The sequence below is a fragment of the Salvelinus sp. IW2-2015 genome, unplaced genomic scaffold, assembly GCF_002910315.2.
Source record: "Salvelinus sp. IW2-2015 unplaced genomic scaffold, ASM291031v2 Un_scaffold1879, whole genome shotgun sequence".
Taxonomy (NCBI): domain Eukaryota; kingdom Metazoa; phylum Chordata; class Actinopteri; order Salmoniformes; family Salmonidae; genus Salvelinus; species Salvelinus sp. IW2-2015.
Window position 1 is genome coordinate 38880 of NW_019943242.1, and position 24763 is coordinate 63642.

Consider the following 24763-nt stretch of genomic DNA (forward strand, 5'->3'; position numbering starts at 1 on the left):
GCATGCACCCTGAGTAATGACAGTGGTTTAAAACAATATGCTTTCACTTCCTAGTGGTTACATGTTTTATCAATTTGATGTTTTGTCTATTGGCATAGATGCTCTTGTGTATACTGTAATTCCTGAACCAGTTTTTTCCTCCAAGCGTAAGGTGTTCCCTAAGACTATTGGATTTCCCACCACTACAATGTCAACCTGCTGTGCAACACAGATCCGGTGAGGCACTATCTATCGATTAAATGACACCATTTTAGTAAATTATTTATTCTCGTGTTTATTACAAACATGTCACACTTAGTGTATCTGCTATGTCTATCATTAAATCCTTCATTCTGATTCTCTGTTGAGCAATGCGGGAGGACCGGCTCATGGTAATGGCTGGAGCGGAGTTTGTGGAATGGTATCAAATATACAGTATCAAACACTGGTTTTCCATGTGTTTGGCGCCATTCAATTCGCTCCCTTCCAAACATTATTATGAGCCGTCCTCCCTCGGCAGCCTCCACTGGTTCCAGTACTCTGAAGTCTAAATTTGTGTTGTTTGTCAGCGTTACTGGGCAGGATAATCAATAACCTCTGATTAGCACAATGATGATCAGCTCTGTGTTGTGCTCCGTTTATTCAAATCATCAGCGTAACCTCTGTGTCTAAAATCCTACTTCTGCCTCGGCTGTCCCTCCAGTGTTGTGTGTTCCGAGCTGCGACTGTTCTCTCTGACTCCTGGCTCCAGCTCCGCAGCCAGCTGTGGCCAGAGCACCATAGCTTCGAATTCATCTCCAACCTTATACAAGCCCTGGATGGCACGGTTATGACAAGAGAGGTAGGTATAACTTTACAATGTCGTGGACATACTCTAGTCATTGTCGCGGGAAGTATGGGTGCAGCACCCCCCCACCCCCCCCCTCCTACTAAAGTAGTGCATTGGTCCTTTACTAGAAAAGTATTAGCGAAACAATATAGCTGTCTGTATTGCTGGTAAAACTGTCTTCCCCAAACTACTTCCAGAGGCTATGACTCTAGTAGTCTATATGAACTGTTTTGGAAAGAGAGAGTGTACTGTAGGTTGCCAGAGGGGTTGAACAAGTAGCAGCATGTACTCAAAAGAGACGCAGCAGCCTTAAACATTTTGGACTAAGTACTGTAAAAATAAAAACATAACTGTGCCCCTGCAATGCAACAAAACACTATAAAGATGCCTTGTTGTTATAGTCAAAAAATGACAGAAAAGGGCTAAAACGGGGGAGAATAAGGTTTTTTTCCTGACCATGTGGCTTGACTATGCTATAACCAGTGCATAGTTTTCCTGTTCAGGTCACCTATAATGTACGCAATGTATATCACAGAGGTTAACTCCCCAAAGAAAAGGCTATCAATCAATGACAGTGCTTGCACTGTATGTTTTTTTAATAACAACTCCTCTCCTCCCTATCCACCTTTCCTCTCCTCCTTATCACATCCCTCTCTCACAGAGATTGAGGATCCTGACCCTTCAGTTCTTCCCTCCGTCTCCTCCTCTCCGGAGAAACTTCTCAACTTCACTTCATCTGTTTTCTCCAAATGGCTGGAGCTGGCGGCTCTGCCCCGGTGGACACTTGTCCCTTCCCCACTCTGGCCTCTCCTGCTGGGGAGGAAGAAAGGGCAGCTCTGGCCTCTCCTGCTGGGGAGGAAGAAAGGGCAGCTCTGGCCTCTCCTGCTGGGGAGGAAGAAAGGGCAGCTCTGGAAAGTAAAAAAGTGAGGTTATTAACCACACGAGCAGTTCACAGGGAGAATGAAGGGGAAACAGGGATGAGGTTACACACACCTCCACCAACCAATAGGAGCCCAACATCCAAAGGTGGGCTCCTATTAGTTCTTTCTGGGTCTTTGTTTTTTTTAAACCTTTATTTAACTAGGCAAGTCAGTTAAGAACAAATTCTTATTTACAATGACGGCTTACATTGGAGCCTCCTGTTATGTGGACTGCTACTGTGGATGCTACTGTGGAGCGGTTGCTATAGTTACTGAAGGGGATCTCTTCAATGGCGCACACAAAATGCAAGAAATAAAATTAAAAAGATTCCCTGCTTTTGAATGAATACATCCTTTTCTTTTTGCAATGTGTTTTGGAGCACTGGTTGGCTTTTTCTTCTCAGTCTGTCCATTCTAGCTGTTCTAATGCAGTAAGCTTTGTCAATCAAGTGACTGACATGCACACGTAATTGTTGCACTGAAAGTACAACTGAAGTCAAGATTATGTATAGAATAACAACCTTTTAATTTACTGTCTGCACACCAGAGTTCTATTATTATAGCTATAAGAAACCGTTACGTACCTATACAACATACCCATACAACATAGCCATATGTATAAAAAAACATATTCTTCGCAAGCTAACTAAACACTAACAAGTGTTTTATATTGAGCAAGCTACAGCACATAAATTATTGTCCAATATTTCTGATCAAATTCATATGATGTTTACAATGCAGTGGAATGTGAATATTTTTTTGTTTGTCTGCTGGTCTTCAATTAATGTTGTTGTTTTTTTCTATGAACTTTTGTACATACTGCATCTTGTAAATAAAAACCATGCAGCCATTATGAGTTTCTCTGATGTAGTCTTGTGTAGAGATCCCTGGGTGCTGACTGTTACCATCCCCAGTGTGGGGAGTATTGTGCAGAGCTGCAGAGCTGCACTGCTGTCTGATTCTCAACAGCTATCCTTTTTCTTTCTGTCTCCTACAGGAAGACTTCTGTCAAAAGTCAAAAGTAAGAATTTTTATGTCTGCAGTTACTGGGTAGGCCTACAACTGAGCCAAATCACTCACATTAATCACACACATCAGGTATATGTACAGTTGAAGTCGGAAGTTTACATACATTTAGGTTGGAGTCATTAAAACTTGTTTTTCAACCCCTTCTCAAATTTCTTGTTAACAAACTATAGTTTTGGCAAGTCAGTTAGGACATCTACTTTGTGCATGACACATGTAATTTTTCCAACAATTGTTTACAGACAGATTATTTCACTTATAATTCACTGTATCACAATTCCAGTGCGTCAGAAGTTTACATACACTAAGTTGACTGCCTTTAAAACAGCTTGGAAAATTCCAGAAAATTATGTCATGGCTTTAGAAGCTTCTGATAGGCTAATTGACATCATTTGAGTTAATTGGAGGTGTACCTGTGGATGTATTTCAAGGCCTACCTTCAAACTCAGTGCCTCATCATGGGAAAATCAAAAGAAATCAGCCAAAAAATTGTAGACCTCCACAAGTCTGGTTCATCCTTGGGAGCAATTTCCAAACGCCTGAGGTACCACGTTCATCTGTACAAACAATAGTATGCAAGTATAAACACCATGGGACCACGCAGCCGTCATACCGCTCAGGAAGGAGAAGTGTTCTGTCTCCTAGAGATGAACGTACTTTGGTGCGAAAAGTGCAAATCAGTCCCAGAACAATAGCAAAAGACCTTGTGAAGATGCTGGAGGAAACAGGTACAAAAGTATCTATATCCACAGTAAAACAAGTCCTATGTCAACATAACCTGAAAGGCCGCTCAGCAAGGAAGAAGCCACTGCTCCAAAACCGCCATAAAAAAGCCAGACTACGGTTTGCAACTGCACATGGGGACAAAGATCGTACTTTTTGGAGAAATGTCCTCTGGTCTGATAAACACAAATAGAACTGTTTGGCCATAATGACCATCGTTATGTTTAGAGGAAAAAGGGGAGGCTTGCAAGCCAAAGAACACCATCACAACTGTGAAGCACAGGGGTGGCAGCATCATGTTGTGGGGGTGCTTTGCTGCAGGAGGGTCTGGTGCACTTCAGAAAATAAATGGCATCATGAGGCAGCAAAATTATGTGAAAATATTGAAGCAAAATCTCAAGACATCCGTCAGGAAGTTAAAGCTTGGACGCTTGGGTCGCTTGGGTCTTCCAAATGGACAATGACCCCAAGCATACTTCCAAAGTTGTGGCAAAATGGCTTAAGGACAGCAAAGTCAAGGTATTAGAGAGGCCATCACAAAGCCCTGACCTCAATCCCATGAAAATGTGTGGGCAGAACTGAGAAAGTGTGTGCAAGCAAGGAGGCCTACAAACCTGGACTCAGTTACACCAGCTCTGTCAGGTGGAATGGGCCAAAATTCACCCAACTTATTGTGGGAAGCTTGTGGAATGCTACCTGAAACGTTTGACACAAGTTAAACAATTTAAAGGCAATGCTACCAAATACTAATTGAGTGTATGTAAACTTCTGACCCACTGGGAATGTGATGAAAGAAATCAAATCTGAAATAAATCATTCTCTCTACTATTATTCTGACATTTCACATTCTTAAAATAAAGTGGTGATCCTAACTGACCTAAGACAGGGAATTTTTACTAGGATTAAATGTCAGGAATTGTAAAAAACTGAGTTTAAATGTATATGGCTATGGTACATGTAAACTTCCAACTTCAACTGTATGTATGCCAATACATGCACACACCCTGACACATCCATGCATGCACACGCACACACACACTTTAGACAGAACACTTGCAAAATCTTTGATACAAAAAGGAGCCCCTTTTTTCTTGCTGTTTAAGACAGAACTTCCATTAAACTCAGCCAGGTGCTTTCTTTAATGCACACAAACTTTAAAAAGCAAGGCTCAGAGACCGACAACAATACCCCCAAGGCATGTCTCACTTCCTTTTGTAAATGTAGAGGCAGCAAAATGAGCATCAGCCTTTCTGAGAAACTATGATAAACCTCTGCAGACACAGTTGAGAGAGAGACACAGTTGAGAGAGAGAGACACAGTTGAGAGAGAGAGACACAGTTGAGAGAGCGAGAGAGAGAGTGAGAGAGAATGTTACACAACATCAAAACAGACAGTGAGAGTCAAACAAACATATGCACACAGATAATGTTTGCTGTCCTATTATGAGGAGAGGACAACCACAGAGAGGACAGAGAGAGTTTTCAGTTTTTCTTTCTGTTTTAATTAACTGCTTCATAGCCCCGGGTGTTGGGAAATAACATAAGACAGCAAAAATACACATTTCCTATGCAAATTTGACAATAAAGTTGTAGTGTCAAGGGACTTCAGGGGGACTGCAGTAAAAACCATAGAGATAGATAGAGGACTCGTCTTTGTATCTGTGCAGTTATAGAGTCTGTGACAGCATGGGCAGCGCCATTGAGGAAATCTCCATTTTGAAATAGTGAATTTTCTTCTTCAAGGTTGACTTATCCCTCCTGATGATCTGGTTGAACATGACTCCAACAGGGTCACCAGGTGGGATCAGCAAATGAAGTTGGAAGTCCCACCCAGTTGACTACATTAGAGAGAGATAGGGGGCGGCAGATAGCCTAGTGGTTAGAGCATTGGACTAGTAACGGTATAAACCTGTCATTCTGCCCGGCAACAAGGCTGTCATTGTAAATAAGAATTTGTTCTTAACTGACTTCCCAAGTTAAATGAAGGTAAATAATATAATGGTGTCTTCTTGTAGGCATTACCTCTGCCATGTTGGACAAAGCCTATAGGAAAATGAATGTAGTTTTTGGAGGAAATACCGAAAATAAGGTCTGTGGTTTTGTCTTCATCAGCTAACGGCATTTTTTGTGAATTTTGAAGCATTTATGTAATCAAAAACGCACTTAAAGCACATAAAAGGATTCATAATTCATAAAGGTCATGTTAACTGACTGATATTATCTCATAGAACAAAATGTGTAAGATCTCAGATCTTCAAAGCTTGTGTTAACCTTATTTTCGGCATTTATTACAAAACCTTATCCTTTCCCCATTCATTTTCCCAATAGAAATGGCTCAAGGAATCTGGGGCAACTCATTTCTGTTTTTGAGAACTACAAGCTGGCGAGCTCTATAGCGCTGCCTATGTTAATACGACCTTTTGGCCTCTAGAAGCCTCAATCATTCTCCATGGTAAATACCCATCACCATTACACCAGAAGTAAACATGATGATATGTGGTATAGTATTGATATTGCATGACTGAAATTGCAATGATAATGCTCAGGCTCAGCAATGCAAGTGGCTGGAGTTTGGACAGTAGGCTTAGTGGCGATTTTAGCATGTTAATCTTGGTGTGGCAAACTCCCCCAAAATGTTTTTGATGCATGCCAGTAAAGCCACTACACAACACAAGACAACACTAACAATACATTCATTCCACTGTAATGGTAACAAACGGTGCCACAAAAACTGTTAGGGCCTACATGAAGCTGTCCCAATAGCAGAGCCTTCCTTTCAGCACCATGGAGTGAATCCTTACCACTGCTACACCTGGCTATCAGCAGTGCCTTGTCTGGCAGCAACAGTTAATTCAGCCTAATTGACTGCCTTTTTAAAAAAACATGCTGATATGGCTGACTTGTTGTTAGTGGAATTAAATAATTCCTCTAATATACTCATTAATTAAATTCAATCTGTCTATTTATAAGAATTTGTAAGATACTTATTAACATAAAATAGACAGGATACAGTCTTATTAAAATTAGATAATAGAATTTATTCTCGGAGCACGCTGCCATTTGATCATAAACACAGGTTTATATACAAGATATGACGTCATAGGTTACAGAATAAGTCTCATTGTCCTGACAAATAGAAAACAGGTTCAAAAGTTCATTCCAACTTCACAGCACACACACATGACACACAATATAATCAATTATCCTGAAGGCTCACTATAATTTATTACCACTTTAGCAGACAACTCAAGATAATGGAAGACCTAAAAAGTTACCCATAGCCTTATCTAAACATCTCAGGGCTAAGTTGGGTCAGTTCAACCATAGTTTAATGACCTTTTCTGTTTACTTTATAACCCACAACACAAATCTCTTTTCACCAGGCGTGCAGAGTTCAATTAGTTATAGTTTTATCTAAAGCTAGAATTTGTTTTAACTATTTATTAACAAAATTCCTAACACTTGTTTAAACAAATGTAGTTTCTACTGACAATTGATATGTACAAACTATGGCATAAGGGAACGATAAGCGGATAAGAGGCAATCCTTAATATCGATTAAGACATTAATGAGTGAGCTAAGACGGATGTAATCAACATAACTATTTGTTCAGCACTTTTGAAATGTAGAGCCAAAGAATTCAGAACATGGGCCGTTCTTACAGTATTCTCCCTGTACACCAAGTCAGAACTGTAAGATACATTTTATTTATTAAAAAAAATATATATTTCACCTTTATTTAACCAGGTAAGCTAGTTGAGAACAAGTTCTCATTTACAACTGCGACCTGGCCAAGATAAAGCAAAGCAGTGATACAGAAACAACAACACAGAGTTACGCATGGAATAAACAAGCGTACCGTCAATAACACAATAGAAAAAATATAAAGTCTATATACAGTGTGTCCAAATAGCATGAGGAGGTATGGCAATAAATAGGCCATAGTAGCAAAGTAATTACAATTTAGCAGATTAACACTGGAGTGATAGATGAGCAGATGATGATGAGCAGATGATGGTGTGTAAGTAGTGATATTGGTGTGCAAAATAGCAGCAAAGTAAATAAAAACAATATGGGGATGAGGTAGGTAGATTGGGTGGGCTATTTACAGGTGGACTATGTACAGCTGCAGCGATCGGTTAGCTGCTCAGATAGCTGATGTTTAAAGTTAGTGAGGGAAATGTAAGTCTCCAGCTTCAGTGATTTTTGCAATTCGTTCCAGTCACTGGCAGCAGAGAACTGGAAGGAAAGGCGGCCAAAGCAGGTGTTGGCTTTGGGGATGACCAGTGAGATATACCTGTTGGCGCGCGTGCTACGGGTGGGTGTTGTTATCGTGACCAGTGAGCTGAGATAAGGCGGAGCTTTACCTAGCATAGACTTGTAAATGACCTGGAGCCAGTGGGTCTGGCGACGAATATGTAGCGAGGGCCAGCCGACTAGAGCAAACAGGTCGCAGTGGTGGGTGGTATAAGGAGCTTTGGTAACAAAACGGATGGCACTGTGATAGACTGCATCCAATTTGCTGAGTAGAGTATTGGAAGCTATTTTGTACATGACATCGCCGAAGTCGAGGATCGGTAGGATAGTCAGTTTTACTAGGGTAAGTTTGGCGGCGTGAGTGAAGGAGGCTTTGTTTGCGAAATAGAAAGACGATTCTAGATTTGATTTTGGATTGGAGATGTTTGATATGAGTCTGGAAGGAGAGTTTACAGTCTAGCCAGACACCTAGGTATTTGTAGTTGTCCACATATTCTAGGTCAGAACCGTCCAGAGTAGTGATGCTAGTCGGGCAGGCGGGTGCGGGCAGAGAACGGTTGAAAAGCATGCATTTGGTTTTGCTAGTGTTTAAGAGCAGTTGGAGGCCACGGAAGGAGTGTTGTATGGCATTGAAGCTCGTTTGGAGGTTAGTTAACACAGTGTCCAAAGAAGGGCCAGGTGTATACAGAATGGTGTCGTCTGCGTAGAGGTGGATAAGGGAATCACCCGCAGCAAGAGCGACATCGTTGATATATACAGAGAAAAAAGTCGGCCCGAGAATTGAACCCTGTGGTACCCCCATAGAGACTGCCAGAGGTCTGGACAACAGGCCCTCTGATTTTACACACTGAACTCTATCTGCGAAGTAGTTGGTGAACCAGGCGAGGCAGTCATTTGAGAAACCAAGGCTATTGAGTCTGCCAATAAGAATACGGTGATTGACAGAGTCGAAAGCCTTGGCCAGGTCGATGAAGACGGCTGCACAGTACTGTCTTTTATTGATGGCGGTTATGATATCGTTTAGTACCTTGAGCGTGGCTGAGGTGCACCCGTGACCAGCTCGGAAACCGGATTGCACAGCGGAGAAGTTACGGTGGGATTCGAAATGGTCAGTGATCTGTTTATTAACTTGGCTTTCAAAGACTTTAGAAAGGCAGGGCAGGATGGATATAGGTCTGTAACAGTTTGAGTCTAGAGTTTCACCGCCTTTGAAAAGGGGGATGACAGCGGCATCTTTCCAATCTTTAGGGATCTCGGACGAAATGAAAGAGAGGTTGAACAGACAGGCAATAGAGATTGCAACAATGGCGGTGGATCATTTTTGAAAAAGAGGGTCCAGATTGTCTAGCCCAGCTGATTTGTACGGGTCCAGGTTTTGCAGCTCTTTCAGAACATCTGCAATCTGGATTTGGGTGAAGGAGAAACTGGGGAGGCTCGTTCAAGTAGCTGCGAGGGGTGCGGAGCTGTTGGTCGGGGTTGGGGTAGCCAAGAGGAAAGCATGGCCAGCCGTAGAGAAATGTTTATTTACATTTTCGATTATCATGGATTTATCGGTGGTGACCGTGTCGCCTAGCCTCAGTGCAGTGGCCATCTGGGAGGAGGTGCTCTTGTTCTCCATGGACTTTACAGTGTCCCAAAACTTTTGGGATTTAGAGCTACAGGATGCAAATTTCTGTTTGAAAAAGCTAGCCTTTGCTTTCCTGACTGACTGTGTGTAATGGTTCCTGACTTCCCTGAACAGTTGCATATCGCTGTTCGATGCTATTGCAGTCCGCCACAGGATGTTTTTGTGCTGGTCAAGGGCAGTCAGGTCTGGAGTGAAGCAAGGGCTATATCTGTTCTTAGTTTTACATTTTTTGAAAGGGGCATGCGTATTTAAGATGGTGAGGAAATTACTTTTAAAGAACGACCAGGCATCCTCGACTGACGGGATGAGGTCAATATCCTTTCAGGATACCTGAGCCAGGTCGATTAGAAAGGCCTGCTAGCAGAAGTGTTCTAGGGAGCGTTTGACAGTGATGAGGGGTGGTCGTTTGACCGCGGACCCATAGCGGATGCAGGCAATGAGGCAGTGATCGCTGAGATCCTGATTGAAAACAGCAGAGGTGTATTTGGAGGGCAAGTTGGTCAGGATAATATCTATGAGGGTGCATACTGTATAAGTAGACAATGAAAGCTCTTAAAATATTAAATGATTACATCTCTCTAAAACAGGCTATATGCTACATGTGCACCACCAAGTCAGAACAGTAGGCTAAGTTATGAGGGGGAAAGGGACCAAGTTATTAGTGTGAGGCACATGGGCTGCTAACAGCTTAAAACACAACATACACTTAGTATTACTTTCTTAGCTACAGTATACATATCTCCCTGGCATATTACTTCATTTATGCAGCAGCATACAAGACATTTTTGGACTCACTGTTGTGCTGTGCTCACTTGAACAGGAAGGTGGCACGGGGATCCTTCTTGTGGGCAAATTTTGTCTGGCATTCTCTGGATTTATGGTGCTTTCAAGACAACTGGGAACTCAGAAAAAAACAAGGTTGAATCATGACGTCAGTGATCTTCAGGTCGGAGCTCCCGACTTGGAATTCCGAGTTGGATGACCGTTCAAAACGTATTTTCCCAGTCGGAGCTTGTTTTTTTTCAGAGTTCCCAGTTGCCTTGAACTCACTAAAGTCTGAGATTTCCCAGTTCCGAGTTTCCAGTTGTTTTGAACGCGGCAGAAGTAATTCTGGATTGACAGCATGGACAATGTATTCAACTTTTTCTTGCCTATTGTGTTGCGTGTGAATGTTTATCCGTTTAAGCTTGAAAAAAAGACTCTAAACCCAGACTTGGACCACACAACCTCTCCACCGAATAGAAGGCTAGTGATTGCTTTGCAACACTTGCAGTTAGCCACTGATTCCTTCCAAACCACTCATTGTTGAATTTGCGATTTCCAACTTTCTGTGTAATGTTTATGTCCAACGGCCGATGAGCACCGATACGTTTTATCTATAATTTATCTTCATATGACAAGAATTGAAAAGGATTTGCCAGTAGATTGTCGACTTGATTCATGATGATGACTGCTTGTCTAGTTTGCTAGCTAAGATTTTTAAAGTATGATGTTGATTTTTATCAGTCCAATCAAAGCTACGGTAGATATAACGTGATTTTACGTCATTTTATCTGTGGCCAATGACCTTGAGTCTTCTTGGATGGGCACTTTTAATGTAAATTTATGGCAGCACCCAAGGGGCTTGAACTTTCTACCTCTCCCTGTAGATTTTGTGGTGATGTAGTGTCCCCATGAGTGACAGAACACTGAGCAAATCATGGCACAACTAGAGAAGATTACCAACTCCTACGCTCTGTATTTTTCTGGCTGCCCCTCCACCACACAAAGCACTGAGCTACGCTGAGACACCTGCGTTTCTGATCTGCCTCACTCAAGAAAGCAAAAAAGAGACCATGTTTGTATTCGGCTTTATTAACCCAATATTTTTTTTTTTACATTGTTTGCAAACTGATATGTGACGCGCATTAATGCCAAAATAACATGCGAAACAGGGGGGGAAATATTTTAGCTAAACAGGTGGGGCTCAAAACCCCACCTGCCTTAAATGGGTGGCCACAATCAGCTATTTTCAAATCTTGTTCACTTTAGATTTTGTAATACTTTTTGTTTATCCATAAGATTACAGTAATTCCTTCCTTGGTTAGATGTTTATAGAATTAGTGGACTTTACTGGCAGTAGCAAGGGTCAGGCAAAATTCCAGACTGTCTGCCAAAGAGGTCAGGAATAGAGGGGTCACATCAGCTGAATTATCGTAAATGAGCGAGACAGAGCGAACGAGAGACAAACCACGTGACCAATCCACCGGAAGTAAGCAAAGCCTGGCCCCTTTCAAAATGTCGGCGCCCAGAGAAGACACGCTTCCGAACGAAGATGGAGAGATGGAAGAAATGGAAGGGGGTGGCAGCGACGAAGACGAAATGGAAGAAGAGGGAAAGGTTGGAGAACAGGAAACTCAAGTTTATGTCCCCGGAAAACAGCCTCTCCAACCCGGAGAGGAGCTCGAGATGGACCGGTCGGCTTACCGCATGTACCACGAGTGTCAGACAGGTTGGTCCAGCAGTTAACTAGCTAATATAGTTATTTTATTGCCCATCAAACAAATTAATTTGAATGTTTTAAACTGACAGGTGTTCCTTGCCTGAGCTTCGACGTGTTGAGAGATGCGAATGGAGACGGCAGGGAACAGTATCCCCTCTCTATGCTGCTCTGTGCAGGCACACAGGCTGACGCTGCCCTCAGCAACAGGTAGCTGTCACACCCACCGATCCATAACAATGACACTCAGCATACCCTCAGACTGCCTTCCTATTGTGAGGCTGATGTGAAGGGATCCCCAAATACTCACATTGAATATACTTTTTGCACTCCCCGCTATTGGTAGTCCTTCATTGCCCAGGCCCTATTGACTTATCCTACCATACCTTTTCTCCTCCTTCCTTCCTCTAAGACTGCTTCTCATACGCATGCACAACCTCCACGGTACTACAGAGAAAGTGAAGGAGGGGGATGAGAGCAGTGATGGAGAGAGTGATGAAGATGATGATGATGAAGATAAGAAGCCACAGATGGAGTTGGCCATGATGCCTCACTACGGAGGGATCAACAGAGTCCGAGTGAGTTTAACTGTTCTCATTGTCTGAGAGTATCTGAATATCTCTTGCACCCTCCGTTTGTTCTTCTGTACATGCACCCTGATTGGACTGTGTGTGTTGTGAGGCAGCAGTATACTGTGATTTGAAAGGCTCAATAATAACAACGTCTGTTTTCCCACCAGGTGACCCATCGTGGAGATCAGTCATTGGCTGCTGTCTGGTCAGAGAAAGGTCAGGTGGAGATATTTGACCTCCGATCCCAGATGGAAGCCGTCCACAGTTCAGCTGCCATGTCAACCTTCGTCAAACAGCAGAAGGAAGCCACGCCCCTCTTCAGTTTCTCGGGTCACATGACTGAGGGCTTTGCCATTGATTGGTCGCCCAAAGTACCCGGTGAGTCGGTCCATTGCCACGTCTGATGCTTTGGTGCCTCTAAAGCAGAGTGCATATTCCTCACCATCCGCTGTGTAGATACTGTTCTATGTATAAGGGGACGTCTACTAAGTTGGCTTCCATCCCAAATTAATGAGAATGACTGGCTCAATCCAAATACCTTGACGATAAATTTGATTTTGTTGTACAGGACTAGGCTTAATGTGGTTCTGGGAAACTGTCCCTAAATAAATGTGAATACATGAGTAGAATAATAAGCTAATTTATTAGTATGTTTTGTCTAAAAGGTCGGCTGGTCAGTGGCGACTGCAAAAAGAACATCCACGTGTGGGAACCACGGGAGGGAGGGACTTCCTGGCAGATCGACCAACGGCCTTTCAGTTCTCATACCAAGTCCGTGGAGGACCTGCAGTGGTCACCCACAGAAGCCACGGTATGATGGGAGAAGCAGTGGGATGTTAGGCTGAGTGACAATATCAATAGATGTAAAGAAACTTTAGACTTTTTTTAATGTCAGTTGAAGCAGACATGAAATGAGGTCAGTTGTAGAATTATAGCTAAAACTGCAACTTTCTGTCTCATTGTCCTCTTTTTCTTTCTCCTCCCTCTTTTCTTCCTCCTCCCTCTTTTTCATCATACCCCCAAGGTTTTTGCGTCCTGCTCTGTGGATCAGTCCATCCGGGTCTGGGACACCAGAGCCCCGCCCAACTCCATGCTCTGTGCCAAAGAGGCACACTCCTCGGACGTCAATGTCATCAGTTGGAACAGGACTGAACCATTCCTCCTGTCCGGCGGGGACGACGGACTTCTGAAAGTTTGGGACTTGAGGCAGTTCCAGGTAAGAACTGCAGTAGGGTTAATTTGCCTCTCGACCTAGACATTAGTCTAAGGTTGGGATTTAGGGAGGGTCATCTGATCCTATGGTACGAACCAGGGCAAGTTTATTTTAAACTGAAGGCTAAGTTAATCGTTAGAACCTTCGTAGGAGCATCATTAAATCTCAGAGCTGTTTCCCAAAACCATCATTGCTAAAGTTGCACTTGAAAACATTTGTTATTTAGCATTTAAAGGCAGAGACCATACAGGTGCATTAAAGCTGAGACTGAAAAGTAGCTGCTCCCCCTCTAGGCCATCAGACTGTTTAAATAGTCACCACTAGGGTTGCACATTTTAGGGAATATTCAGAGGTGGAAACTTTCTGTGGGAATTAACAGAAATTAATATTAATACCATTTAAATGTAGATGTTTTTGCATTGGATATAAACTACCGTTCAAAAGTTTGGGGTCACTTAGAAATTTCCTTGTTGATGCTGGCCTTCTAGGCAGAGTTGCAAATAAAAATCCATATCTCAGACTGGCCAATAAAAAGAAAAGATTAAGATGGGCAAATGAACAGACACTGGACAGAGGAACTCCGCCTAGAAGGCCAGCATCCCCGAGTCGCCTCTTCACTGAAGCTGACAATTGGCCTATGTAGATATTCCATTAAAATCATGTTTCCAGCTACAATAGTCATTTACAACATTAACAATGTTTACACTGTATTTCTGATCAATTTAATGTTATTTTAATGGACAAAAAAATGCTTTTCTTTAAAAAACAAGGACATTTCTAAGTGACAACTTTTGAACAGTAGTGTATTTTCCATATCATATGGAGACAAAAACATATACCTTTTACCTTAAGTAGACATAATTGTAAATTATTAAATACTTCCAATAGAAATTTAAATGATTTAGTTATGAATTGAACTTTTAATTGAGTTCACTGAACAACAAAAGAAAAGGAATATTGAATGATCCCAATGATCCATTGCAACCAAAAATGTTTTCAACGTACATCTGTAAAATGATATTCTAGAAACAAAATCTTTGGTTGTCTTCCTCTCAGGCTTCCATGTATTCTCCCCGGACCTCATCAATGTTCACCTCTTGAACATCAGACTCTGAGGCCTCATCTTCACTGTCACTTTCCAACCTTGTTGAGGATGGTTCGTTGTCAGGCTCAAAAAGCCAAAAATTTGCACGGATGGCACCAATTTTTCAACCCTTTTATTGGTCAGCATGTTGTGTGCTTTGGTGTGTGTGTTCCCAAACAAGGACCAGTTGCGCTCTGAGGCGGCAGATGTTGGTGGGATATGGAGCATGATGGAGGCAACAGGGGAAAGAGCCTCAGATCCACAGTCGCTTCCACCAGGTGGCTGATGAGATATGTTGGCACGACTGCCATATTGCATCTCCATCCCAAAGCCCTTGCTTGGAAGTGTACTTCGCCAGACTGCCAAGAACCTTGCCCTCTTCCAGGCCAAGGTGGCGAGACACAGTAGTGATGATACCATAGGCCTTGTTGATCTCTGCACCAGACAGGATGCTCTTGCCAGCATACTTGGGGTCCAACATGTACGCTGAGGCGAGTATGGGCTTCAGGCAGAAGTTCATGCTTTTTTATGTATTTCAGAACTGCAGTTTCCTCTGCTTGGAGCAACAATGAAGGGGGCAGGGCAGTATGGATTTCTTCTCTTACATCTGCGAGCAGAGTCTGAACATCAGACAGGATGGCATTGTCTCCCTCAATCCGTGCAATGGCTGCTGCTATAGGTTTCAGGAGTTTCAAGCTGTTACCACCCTTTCCCAAAATACATCATCCAGCAGGATCCTCTTGATGGCGCTGTCCATATTGGCAGACTGTGATATGGCCATTTCTTGGAGAGACTCCTTCCCCTCCAGGAGACTGTCAAACATGATGCCAACACCACCCCAACGGGTGTTGCTGGACAGCTTCAATGTGGTGCTCTTATTCTTCTCACTTTGCTTGGTGAGGTAGATTTCTGCTATAACTTGATGACCCTTCACATACCTAACCATTTCCTTGGCTCTCTTGTAGAGCGTATCTATTGTATTCAGTGCCATGATGTCATTGAGGAGCAGATTCAATGCATGAGCAGCACAGCCATTGGGTGTGATGTGAGGTTAGGACGCCTCCACTTTAGACCAAGCAGCCTTCATGTTCACAGCATTTTCTGTCACCAGTGCAAATACCTTCTGTGGTCCAAGGTCATTGATGACTGCCTTCAGCTCATCTGCAATGTAGAGACCGGTGTGTCTGTATTCTTTTAGAATACTAATTGAGGGGTGGAGATGATGTAGTTAATTGTTRCTTCCCCACGAACATTCAACCACCCATCAGAGATGATTACAATAGTCTGCTTTCTCAATGATTTTCTTGACCTTCACTTGAACTCTGTTGAGCTCTGCATCCAGCAAATGAGTAGATAAAGCATGTCTGCTTGGAGGGGTGTATGCTGGGCGAAGAACATTCAGAAATCTCTTCCAAGACACATTGCCTGTGAGCATCAGAGGGGAACCAGTTGCATACACAGCTCGAGCAAGACATTCATCAGCATTTCTCTGACCACGTTCCTCCATTGAGTCAAAAAACATGATTCCAGGAGCACCATGAGCTGTTGCTATCGATAAGGTGTCTGATTCATCATCTTCACCTCGAATAGAAGTAGAGGGACTTTTGTCAACGGTTGCTTGTTGTGAGTGCTGAGGGAACTTTATGCTCTTGGCCAGATGATTCTGCATCTTTGTTGCATTCTTCACATGATTTGGCACAGTATTTGCAAATGTACACACCTTTTTCTTCTACATTAGCTGTAACTTTAAATAGCATTTCTGGGTTAAACAGGAATACCAGGATGGTTGCAATTTTCTCAAAGGTATTTTTGAAGATTTTCTGGAAAATATTAAACCCATAAAGGAATGGAAGCAATGCAAATACCGTAAATACCATCGTTGCATCATTATTGCACCATCTGGGTTGGTTTGTTTGGGTCCCAACACTAACAGATGAATCCTCACTGCACGCCACTGCTGCTGAACAGTCACACACTGCCATCAATCTCTACCTGTGTTTTGTGCATCGGACAATAATCAAATCAAATGTCATTGGTCACATACACATGGTCAGCAGATGTTAATGCAAGTGTAGCGAAATGCTTATGCTTCTAGTTCCGACCGTGCAGTAATATCTAACAATTTCACAACTACCTTATATATACACACACAAGTGTAAAGGAATGAATATGTACATATAAATATATGGATGGGCGATGTCTGTGCGGCATAGGCAAGATGCAGTAGATGGTATAGAGTACAGTATATACATATGAGATGAGTAATGTAGGTTATGTAAACATTATATAAAGTGGCATTGTTTAAAGTGACTAGTGATACATTTATTACATCCAATTTTTTATTATTAAAGTGGCTAGAGATTTGAGTCAGTATGTTGGCAGCAGCTACTCAATGTTAGTGATGGCTGTTTAACAGTCTGATGGCCATGAGATAGAAGCTGTTTTTCAGTCTCTCGGTCCCAGCTTTGACGCACCTGTACTGACCTCGCCTTCTGGATGATAGCGGGTGAACAAGCAGTGGCTCGGGTGGTTGTTGTCCTTGATGATCTTTTTGGCCTTCCTGTGACATCGGGTGGTGTAGGTGTCCTGGAGGGGAGGTAGTTTGCACCTGGTGATGCGTTGTGTGATAAGTCCTCTTGTCACCCCCGCCCCTTCTCTACACCCACAGTGTCCTATCCTGTATGATGGTATTTCAAGATGTGGGTGGAATGTAGAGGACAGTTGGCTCTCGCACGCACACTGGACCTCTTTTTTTATTTATTTTTTAGCTTCGAGGTTTAGAGATTTGATATTACTCTGTGCTGGAGGAGCACCAAATCAACTGTGGGTACATGGTCTGACTCGTATTGCGCTTTAGAACCCTTAACTTGGGAGGTCACCCATAGGACTGGTCTGGGGTCAGTATGTGTTTGACAAGGCAGATCTTAGACATGGTTATGCAGTTATTCTAAACCAGAATGCTCACAACAGAAGTGAGGATAGACGATGCTAAACCGTAATATTATCTACCTGTGCTTTCAGTCGGGCCGGCCGGTGGCTAACTTCAAGCAGCACAGCGCGCCAGTGACATCAGTAGAATGGAACCCTGTGGACTCCAGCGTGTTCGCCGCCTCTGGAGCGGACGACGTGGTCAGCCAATGGGACCTATCGGTAGAGTCATGTGATGTGGGTGCGAGGGRGGAMGGGGTGAAGGACCTMCCCCCCCAGCTGCTGTTRCTGCACCAGGGTCAGACAGAGGTCAAGGAAATCCACTGGCARCCGCAGATARCRGGYGTGATGGTCTCTACTGCTCTGTCAGGTTTCAATGTGTTCAGGACCATCTCTGTATAGTTGTGTGTCTGTGTGTGTGAGAGAGAGAGGGTCTAAGTGTGTGTGTGTGTGTGTGAGAGAGAGAGAGGGTCTAAGTGTGTGCCTGTGTTTTTTACTTATCAGTCCCCTCACTGCTCTGTTGGCATGCATGTACTGTGCATGTATGTTATTCCTTCTGGCCTTCACATGTAGCATGTGTACCAACATGTTCAAAATAAAACACTTTACCAAATTACTGTTTTGGTGTACATTTTCTCAACCCAACAAAATGCCTTTCGTTTTGGAAAAGCCTTTCAAAAGAGGACATTGTATTCTCTTTTTTTGTACTCCCTGACGAAGGCCATGTAGCCGAAATGCGTCAACAAAAAAAAATTGTTTCTATTGAACATGCCATACTAAAAGGCATTTTAATTAATTATATGAAGAGTGCCTTGGTCCTCCTTTTTGATGACCAATTTACCCCTTTTACCAAAGAGCACCTTCTACCAAAATATACTATAGTGTACCTTAGTAGCCCTTCCCTTCCTCTTTCTACTAGTTAAACAACACTTGGGTGGTGCATAGAGGAAGCAGCTCCACAGTTGTTTTTTGAGGACATTTCACAACTCAAACTGGATTTTACCCAAGAAGCTACAAGATTTTCCTATTCCCATGAAGAGGGCCAAAGGATTATTACCACTACCTCATTGCTAGATGAGATGACGGCCACAGAATACTGGAATGGACTTAAACAAGGCTTACAGAGACTTGCAACACCTTATGGAGAAAGATACTAAACTTGACCTCATTTCTATCACCTTGTCTGATTATTGGAGGAAAGGCCTAATCCCCAGAGGACTCCGTATTATGAAGTTTCCAGCTAATGGAGCACAAGGTAAAACTGAATTTAGAGATAAATGGGAGGCTATTCTCAACAAGTGTTCTTTTGACCTAATGCTACTTCTAATAGAAGATTCTAAAAAGGACAGACAAGTAGTCCAAACAGAAATTGAAGTAAAAAGGAAAATTACAGAACAGTGACAATTCTAACAAAGCACAATGTGATGAGATCTTGAAAGAGAAAGTAGACATTCACTCTGACATTAAAGCAAGACAAGCTAAGAAAATTTAGAAGAGATGAAGTAAATTATAGAGATGGCAAGGTCTTTGCCTGGAGAAGACCAACACGCAAGAATTCAGAATCACAACTGCAGAGAAGGAAGCCTAGATCTGTTTCTTTCAACTTCACAAGCAGTGACGATGAGGATCGTCACTGCTTTCCAACTACAGACGCCAGTGTCTCAGGTCAYGCAGTTTCTGTTCCCTCAAAAACACCTTTTAAGCCCAAGTCCACTTTTTGTCCCATCGTCTAGAATGCCACACTAAATACATTTGCCAAGAAAGTTAATTTTGATGTGGAGAATCTGTTTAAGGGTAAAATTGATTCCAACCAAACACGACGTAATCTTTCTAAGACAGAGAGGGATGCAGTTGAATCATTGTCCAAAAATGGACAGATTGTGGTTAAAAAAAGCAGACAAAGGTGGCGCTACAGTAGTGTGGAGTAAAGACAAATATGTGACAGAAGRCTACCGTCAATTAGACAATGACGAATTCTACCAATCTCTTACCTTCAACCCTACAGAGGACCTAAAAACTGAATTGAAAGGGATCCTCACAGAAGCTAAGGAGAATGGCTACATTTCTGACAATGAGTTCAAATTTATTTTCAATTTCAGTCTGCGTATGGCTTCTTTTTACCTTCTTCCAAAAATCCACAAAAATCTTGAAAACCCCCCAGGCAGACCAGTCATTAGTGGTAATGAAAGTCTGACAGAACCCATCTCTAAGTACATTGATTACTTTATTAAGCCTTTTCTGATGTCACTTCCAGCCTATCTTCAAGATACCACAGATGTGTTGAACAAAATTAAGGAATTGAACATTAGGTATGTTCTTTGTAGTCATGTTACGCACACTCCTGAGAAGAGGGAACGCAACTCTGCTCTGCAACTCAACTCCTGTGAAGTGTAAGAGGTATGGACTGTAGGCGTGAGTAAGGACGACAAAGGCAGATTTTACCGTTACTAGGATTTATTCTTACGGTAATATGGGGAAAAGGGGCTGGACGGAACCAAAGCAAAGAAAGTAAATATCAAAACTTCCCCTTTACTATCTAACCTGCCTACCCACTACTTACCTATCTTACCACCACCTGGTGCCCTACAACCAAAATACAGGGGGTGGTCGGCCCAGGTCTTACCTAGTGTGCCTAGACAATGAATATATCTACGGGTATATGTTGCCCGCGGCCTCTTTGCCTAAGCATCCCAAAGTGCCTTCTCCTTCCCCCTGGGACAAATGAAACAGAACAATTATTAACAAACAATTTCAATAATCAAAACAGTGCGTCCTATACACATAAGACATAACCAATCAGCTCCCTCAGCAACAACTTAATAAGTACATACCAAATCTCTGAGAAACAACCAACACTTTTATCACAATCAAATTCCTAAGCAAGGATCTCTCTCTCCAATCTTTCCAAAATCTTCTCTCTCTAATGATTCTCTCCCTCCAAAAAGATCTCCCTTCCTGAACAGAACACTGGCTTTTATATTCCTCAGGTGGCAAAGGTAATTAGTGTCAGCTGCTTCTTGACGAGGGGGCTGGTCAGCTCTCCAATTATCATTTAGCCATGAGATCAGGAAGCTATCTCCTGAAACACACACTCAAATACATACCAAACGCAGAAAACTGGGGATCGTAACAGTCACCATGGATGTGGAGTCTCTATACACCACCATTGAGCATCAACAAGGTTTGGCAGCGATGCACATTTCTTGAGTACCGGCCTGAAACTGAGATGCCTCCTACGAATTCATTGTATCACTGACTGAATGGACTCTTAATCATAACATCTTTATCTTTCAGGACCGTATTTTTAAACAGGTAAACAGATGTGCCATGGGAGCTTGCTACAGCCCTTCCTACGCTGGTTTGTACTTGGGTAAATGGGAAAATGACTTCATTTTGGATCCTTCTAATAACCATTTCTTTGACCGGATTATATGGTGGGGACGCTATATTGATAATGTTTGCCTGTTTTGGTCCGGCTCAGAAGATGAACTTATTTCCTTCCACCAATACCTTAACAGCATTAACCCTAACATCAAACTAACTATGGAATACAGCAAGGATAACATTCATTTTTTGGACCTCGACATTAGTAAAAATGACAAAGGTTGTTTGCACACATCAATCTTTAGGAAGCCTACAGATGGGAATACCATTCTGAGGGCAGACAGCTTTCACCCCAAAAGGCTAAAAGAGAATATTCCATATGGCCAATTCCAAAGAGTCCGCAGATTTTGCGATCAGGAAACAGACTACAGTGTCAAATCTGTTGAATTGGAGAATCGCTTTTTGAATCGGGGCTACAGCGTTCAGGTCCTGAAAGATGCAGGTATAAGGGCTGGATTACTTGACAGAGAGAACTTGTTACGAAGAGGAGTGCATCGTGATACATCAGAGAGAGTGTATTTTGTTACAAAATACAGCACTGAAGCAGAGAACATTAAAAGAATCATTAAAAATAATTGGGGAATCATCCAAAGTGGTACGCTACTACGCCAAGTCTTTCCTGAACCACCAGTCATAAGCTTTAAGAGATGTCCTACCCTAAATGACAAATTAGTCCACAGTTATCTTCCGGGTGACTCTCAAAAAACTTGGCTTGACCACAAACCCAAGGGCTCTTTTAAATGTAACCAGTGCAACCATTGCAGAAATATTGCACAGAAAAAGTATTTTGTTGACACAGCTTCCAAAATGGAGTATTACGTCAAGCATTTCATTAACTGCAAAACCACTCATGTCATCTATAGATTGGAATGTCCACAGTGCAAGGTGTTCTACATTGGACGGACAAAGAGATGCCTTCAAGATCGCTTGGCGGAACACAAGTACGCCATACGGGTAGGCAATGGAGACTACCCCATGGCAAGGCACTACAAGTCCTTACACCATGGCAACCCTGCCTCCCTACAAGCTATGGGTATTGATCATATTCCAGCCTCTATTAGAAAAGGGGACCGTCTTAAACAGTTAAACCAAAGGGAAAGTTTGGGGATTTACAAACTACAGGCCACTAAATACCCTGGTTTAAATGAAGATATGGATTTCTCAACCTTCCTGTAGGGTCGTGATGGGTCCATTTGCTGTCATCTAGTGGACATTTTGCTCAATTGCCCTCAGCTATGTTTAGACTGTTGTTGTCCATGTTTGCTGTGTTCTAGTGTACTATGGAATATATTGCTTTCTTATTCTTGACACTTCTCCCAGTCATATTTAAGGTTAGAACTACCTTTCTAAGTGTCCTGATACTTTGAGCTTGGAGTTGTATGCTTACGATAACATAGCTACAGTATTTCACCTTTTAATGTGTATATTATTGCTTACTAGGTGTGTCCAATTTGGTAACCACTCCCTCATCTAATTAGGGCTAATTGGAAAAGCCTTTCAAAAGAGGACATTGTATTTTCTTTTTTTGTACTCCCTGACGAAGGCCATGCAGCCGAAACGCGTCGTTTAAAACAAAAACGTTGTTTCTATTGAACATGCCATACTAATAAAGGCATTTAAATTAATTATATGAAGAGTGCCTTGGTCCTCCTTTTTGATGACCAACAAAATGCCTGTTGGTTGACATGAAGGAATGAGATCATGAGCTATTCATTTCCATTGATGTACACCCCCCTATGTCTGTATTTGTAGAGTGATGCTAAAATTACATTTTGCTTTTAGATCAAAAGGTTTAGTACAGTGTCACCTTTTATTTGAGGGTATTTTTATATACAGCTGTGGAAAGAATTAAGAGACCAAAAATGATCAGTGTCACTGGTTTTACTATTTATATATATGTGTTTGGGTAAAATGAACATTTTAGTTTTATTCTATAAACTACTGACATTTCTCACAAATATAAATATTGTCATTTAGAGCATTTATTTGCAGAAAATGACAACTGGTCAACATAACAAAAGATGCAGTGTTGTCAGACCTCGAACAATGCAAAGAAAACCAGTTTGTATTCATTTTTAAACACCATACTAATGTTTTAACTTAGGAAGAATTCAGAAATCAATATTTGATGGAATAACCCTGATTTTCAATCACAGCTTTCATGCGTCTTGGCATGCTCTCCACCAGTCTTTCACATTGATATTGGGTGACTTTATGCCGCTCCTGGTGCAAAAATTCAAGCAGATTGGCTTTATTTGATGGCTTGTGACCATCCATCTTCCTCTTGATCACATTCTTGACCTGGTGGTCCTCCATCCACACCTTGATTGACCTGGCTGTGTGGCATGGAGCATCGTCCTGCTGGAAAAACCAATCCTCAGAAACCAATCCTCGCATCACCAATACTCCACCAAATTTCACAGTGGGTGCGAGACACTGGCTTGTAGGCCTCTCCAGGTCTCGCACCCGCTGTGAAATTTGGTGGAGGATCGGTGATGATCTGGGGGTGCTTCAGCAAGGCTGGAATCGGGCAGATTTGTCTTTGTGAAGGATGCATGAATCAAGCCATGTACAAGGTTGTCCTGGAAGAAAACTTGCTTCTTTCTGCTCTGACAATGTTCCCCAACTCTGAGGATTGTTTTTTCCAGCAGGACAATGCTCCATGCCACACAGCCAGGTCAATCAAGGTGTGGATGGAGGACCAATTTGGGAGAAATGTTGTCAGTAGTTTATAGAATAAAACAAAAATTTTCATTTTACTCAAAAACATACCTATAAATAGTGAAACTGATAATTTTTTCCGTGTGTCTTAATTTTTTCCAGAGCTGTATATGTTGAGTTTATTTTATTTTTACAGGGACAGTGCACATTAATCAACGTTTCAGTAAAAGTGCCGGTTTTAGCCAGCCGGCTAATTTTCAACCGCAGTCCCTGGGCAGGTTATTAAAAACAATTACAATATAGACAATCATTGAGCAGTGAGCACACGCAGAGCAACATAGGACAAGCAAGACAGCATACAGACAGAGCAACATAGGACACACAGTGGTCTTCTCCAAATACCCATACTAGCATACTACATACTTAAACTCCATACTATTCCCTCACCATCGCATTCTATTTAGCATGTACCATTTAGTAAAAAGTATGCCACAGCTGCAACTCAGTAGCGGCTCCTGATTGGCTGAGTAGGTGGGCGGGGCAGATTTTTTCTAAATTCAACAGACATGCATTACATTAACCAGCCTGATAATAGTTCATTTCCAATTCCATTCATTTCTCTAAACTCTGAATAAAATAGGAATGGAGTTATAGGCCTACTCAGGCTGGTTATAGGAAGACTATCACATTTGACCTACATTTGATAGCTCATCTATCCTATTTAAGCACTGAAGACAAACTAATTTGGTTCCATTTCAACAAAGTGCTGTAACATATAATAATGAAATCAAACAGCCTAGTAGTACACACAAACGTTTAAAATGTTCAAATCAAAGGCCTATTGCACATAAAACGTGGCCAGTTGGGTTCCCAATTAATGATAGCCTAGTTTTGTTGAAAGAGAACTAGGGGCTTATCACTCGCAGCCCACCTCTTCCAATGCATTGTGGAAAAGTGTGCATCGAATTCTACTATATGAAGAGCCAAAATTAGCATAACATCCTGGCATTTAAACCATACACGATTTAAGAAAATTCACATAATATAAAACGTTCTATTTTCGCATACTGAGAATGCGTCAT

At 42.1% G+C, this 24763-nt stretch overlaps 1 protein-coding gene across 1 annotated transcript; it reads left to right on the forward strand.

Annotated features, from left to right (window-relative positions):
• Nucleotides 1–11576: 11576 nt before the first annotated feature.
• On the forward strand, nucleotides 11577–18249 carry LOC112072285 (glutamate-rich WD repeat-containing protein 1-like). The gene is made up of 7 exons (XM_024139687.2): nucleotides 11577–11851; nucleotides 11932–12049; nucleotides 12252–12417; nucleotides 12579–12789; nucleotides 13077–13222; nucleotides 13436–13627; nucleotides 17730–18249. Exons 1-7 carry the CDS (start codon nucleotides 11638–11640, stop codon nucleotides 18036–18038), a joined length of 1356 nt encoding a protein of 451 aa, XP_023995455.1. The 5' UTR covers nucleotides 11577–11637; the 3' UTR covers nucleotides 18039–18249.
• Nucleotides 18250–24763: the final 6514 nt, after the last annotated feature.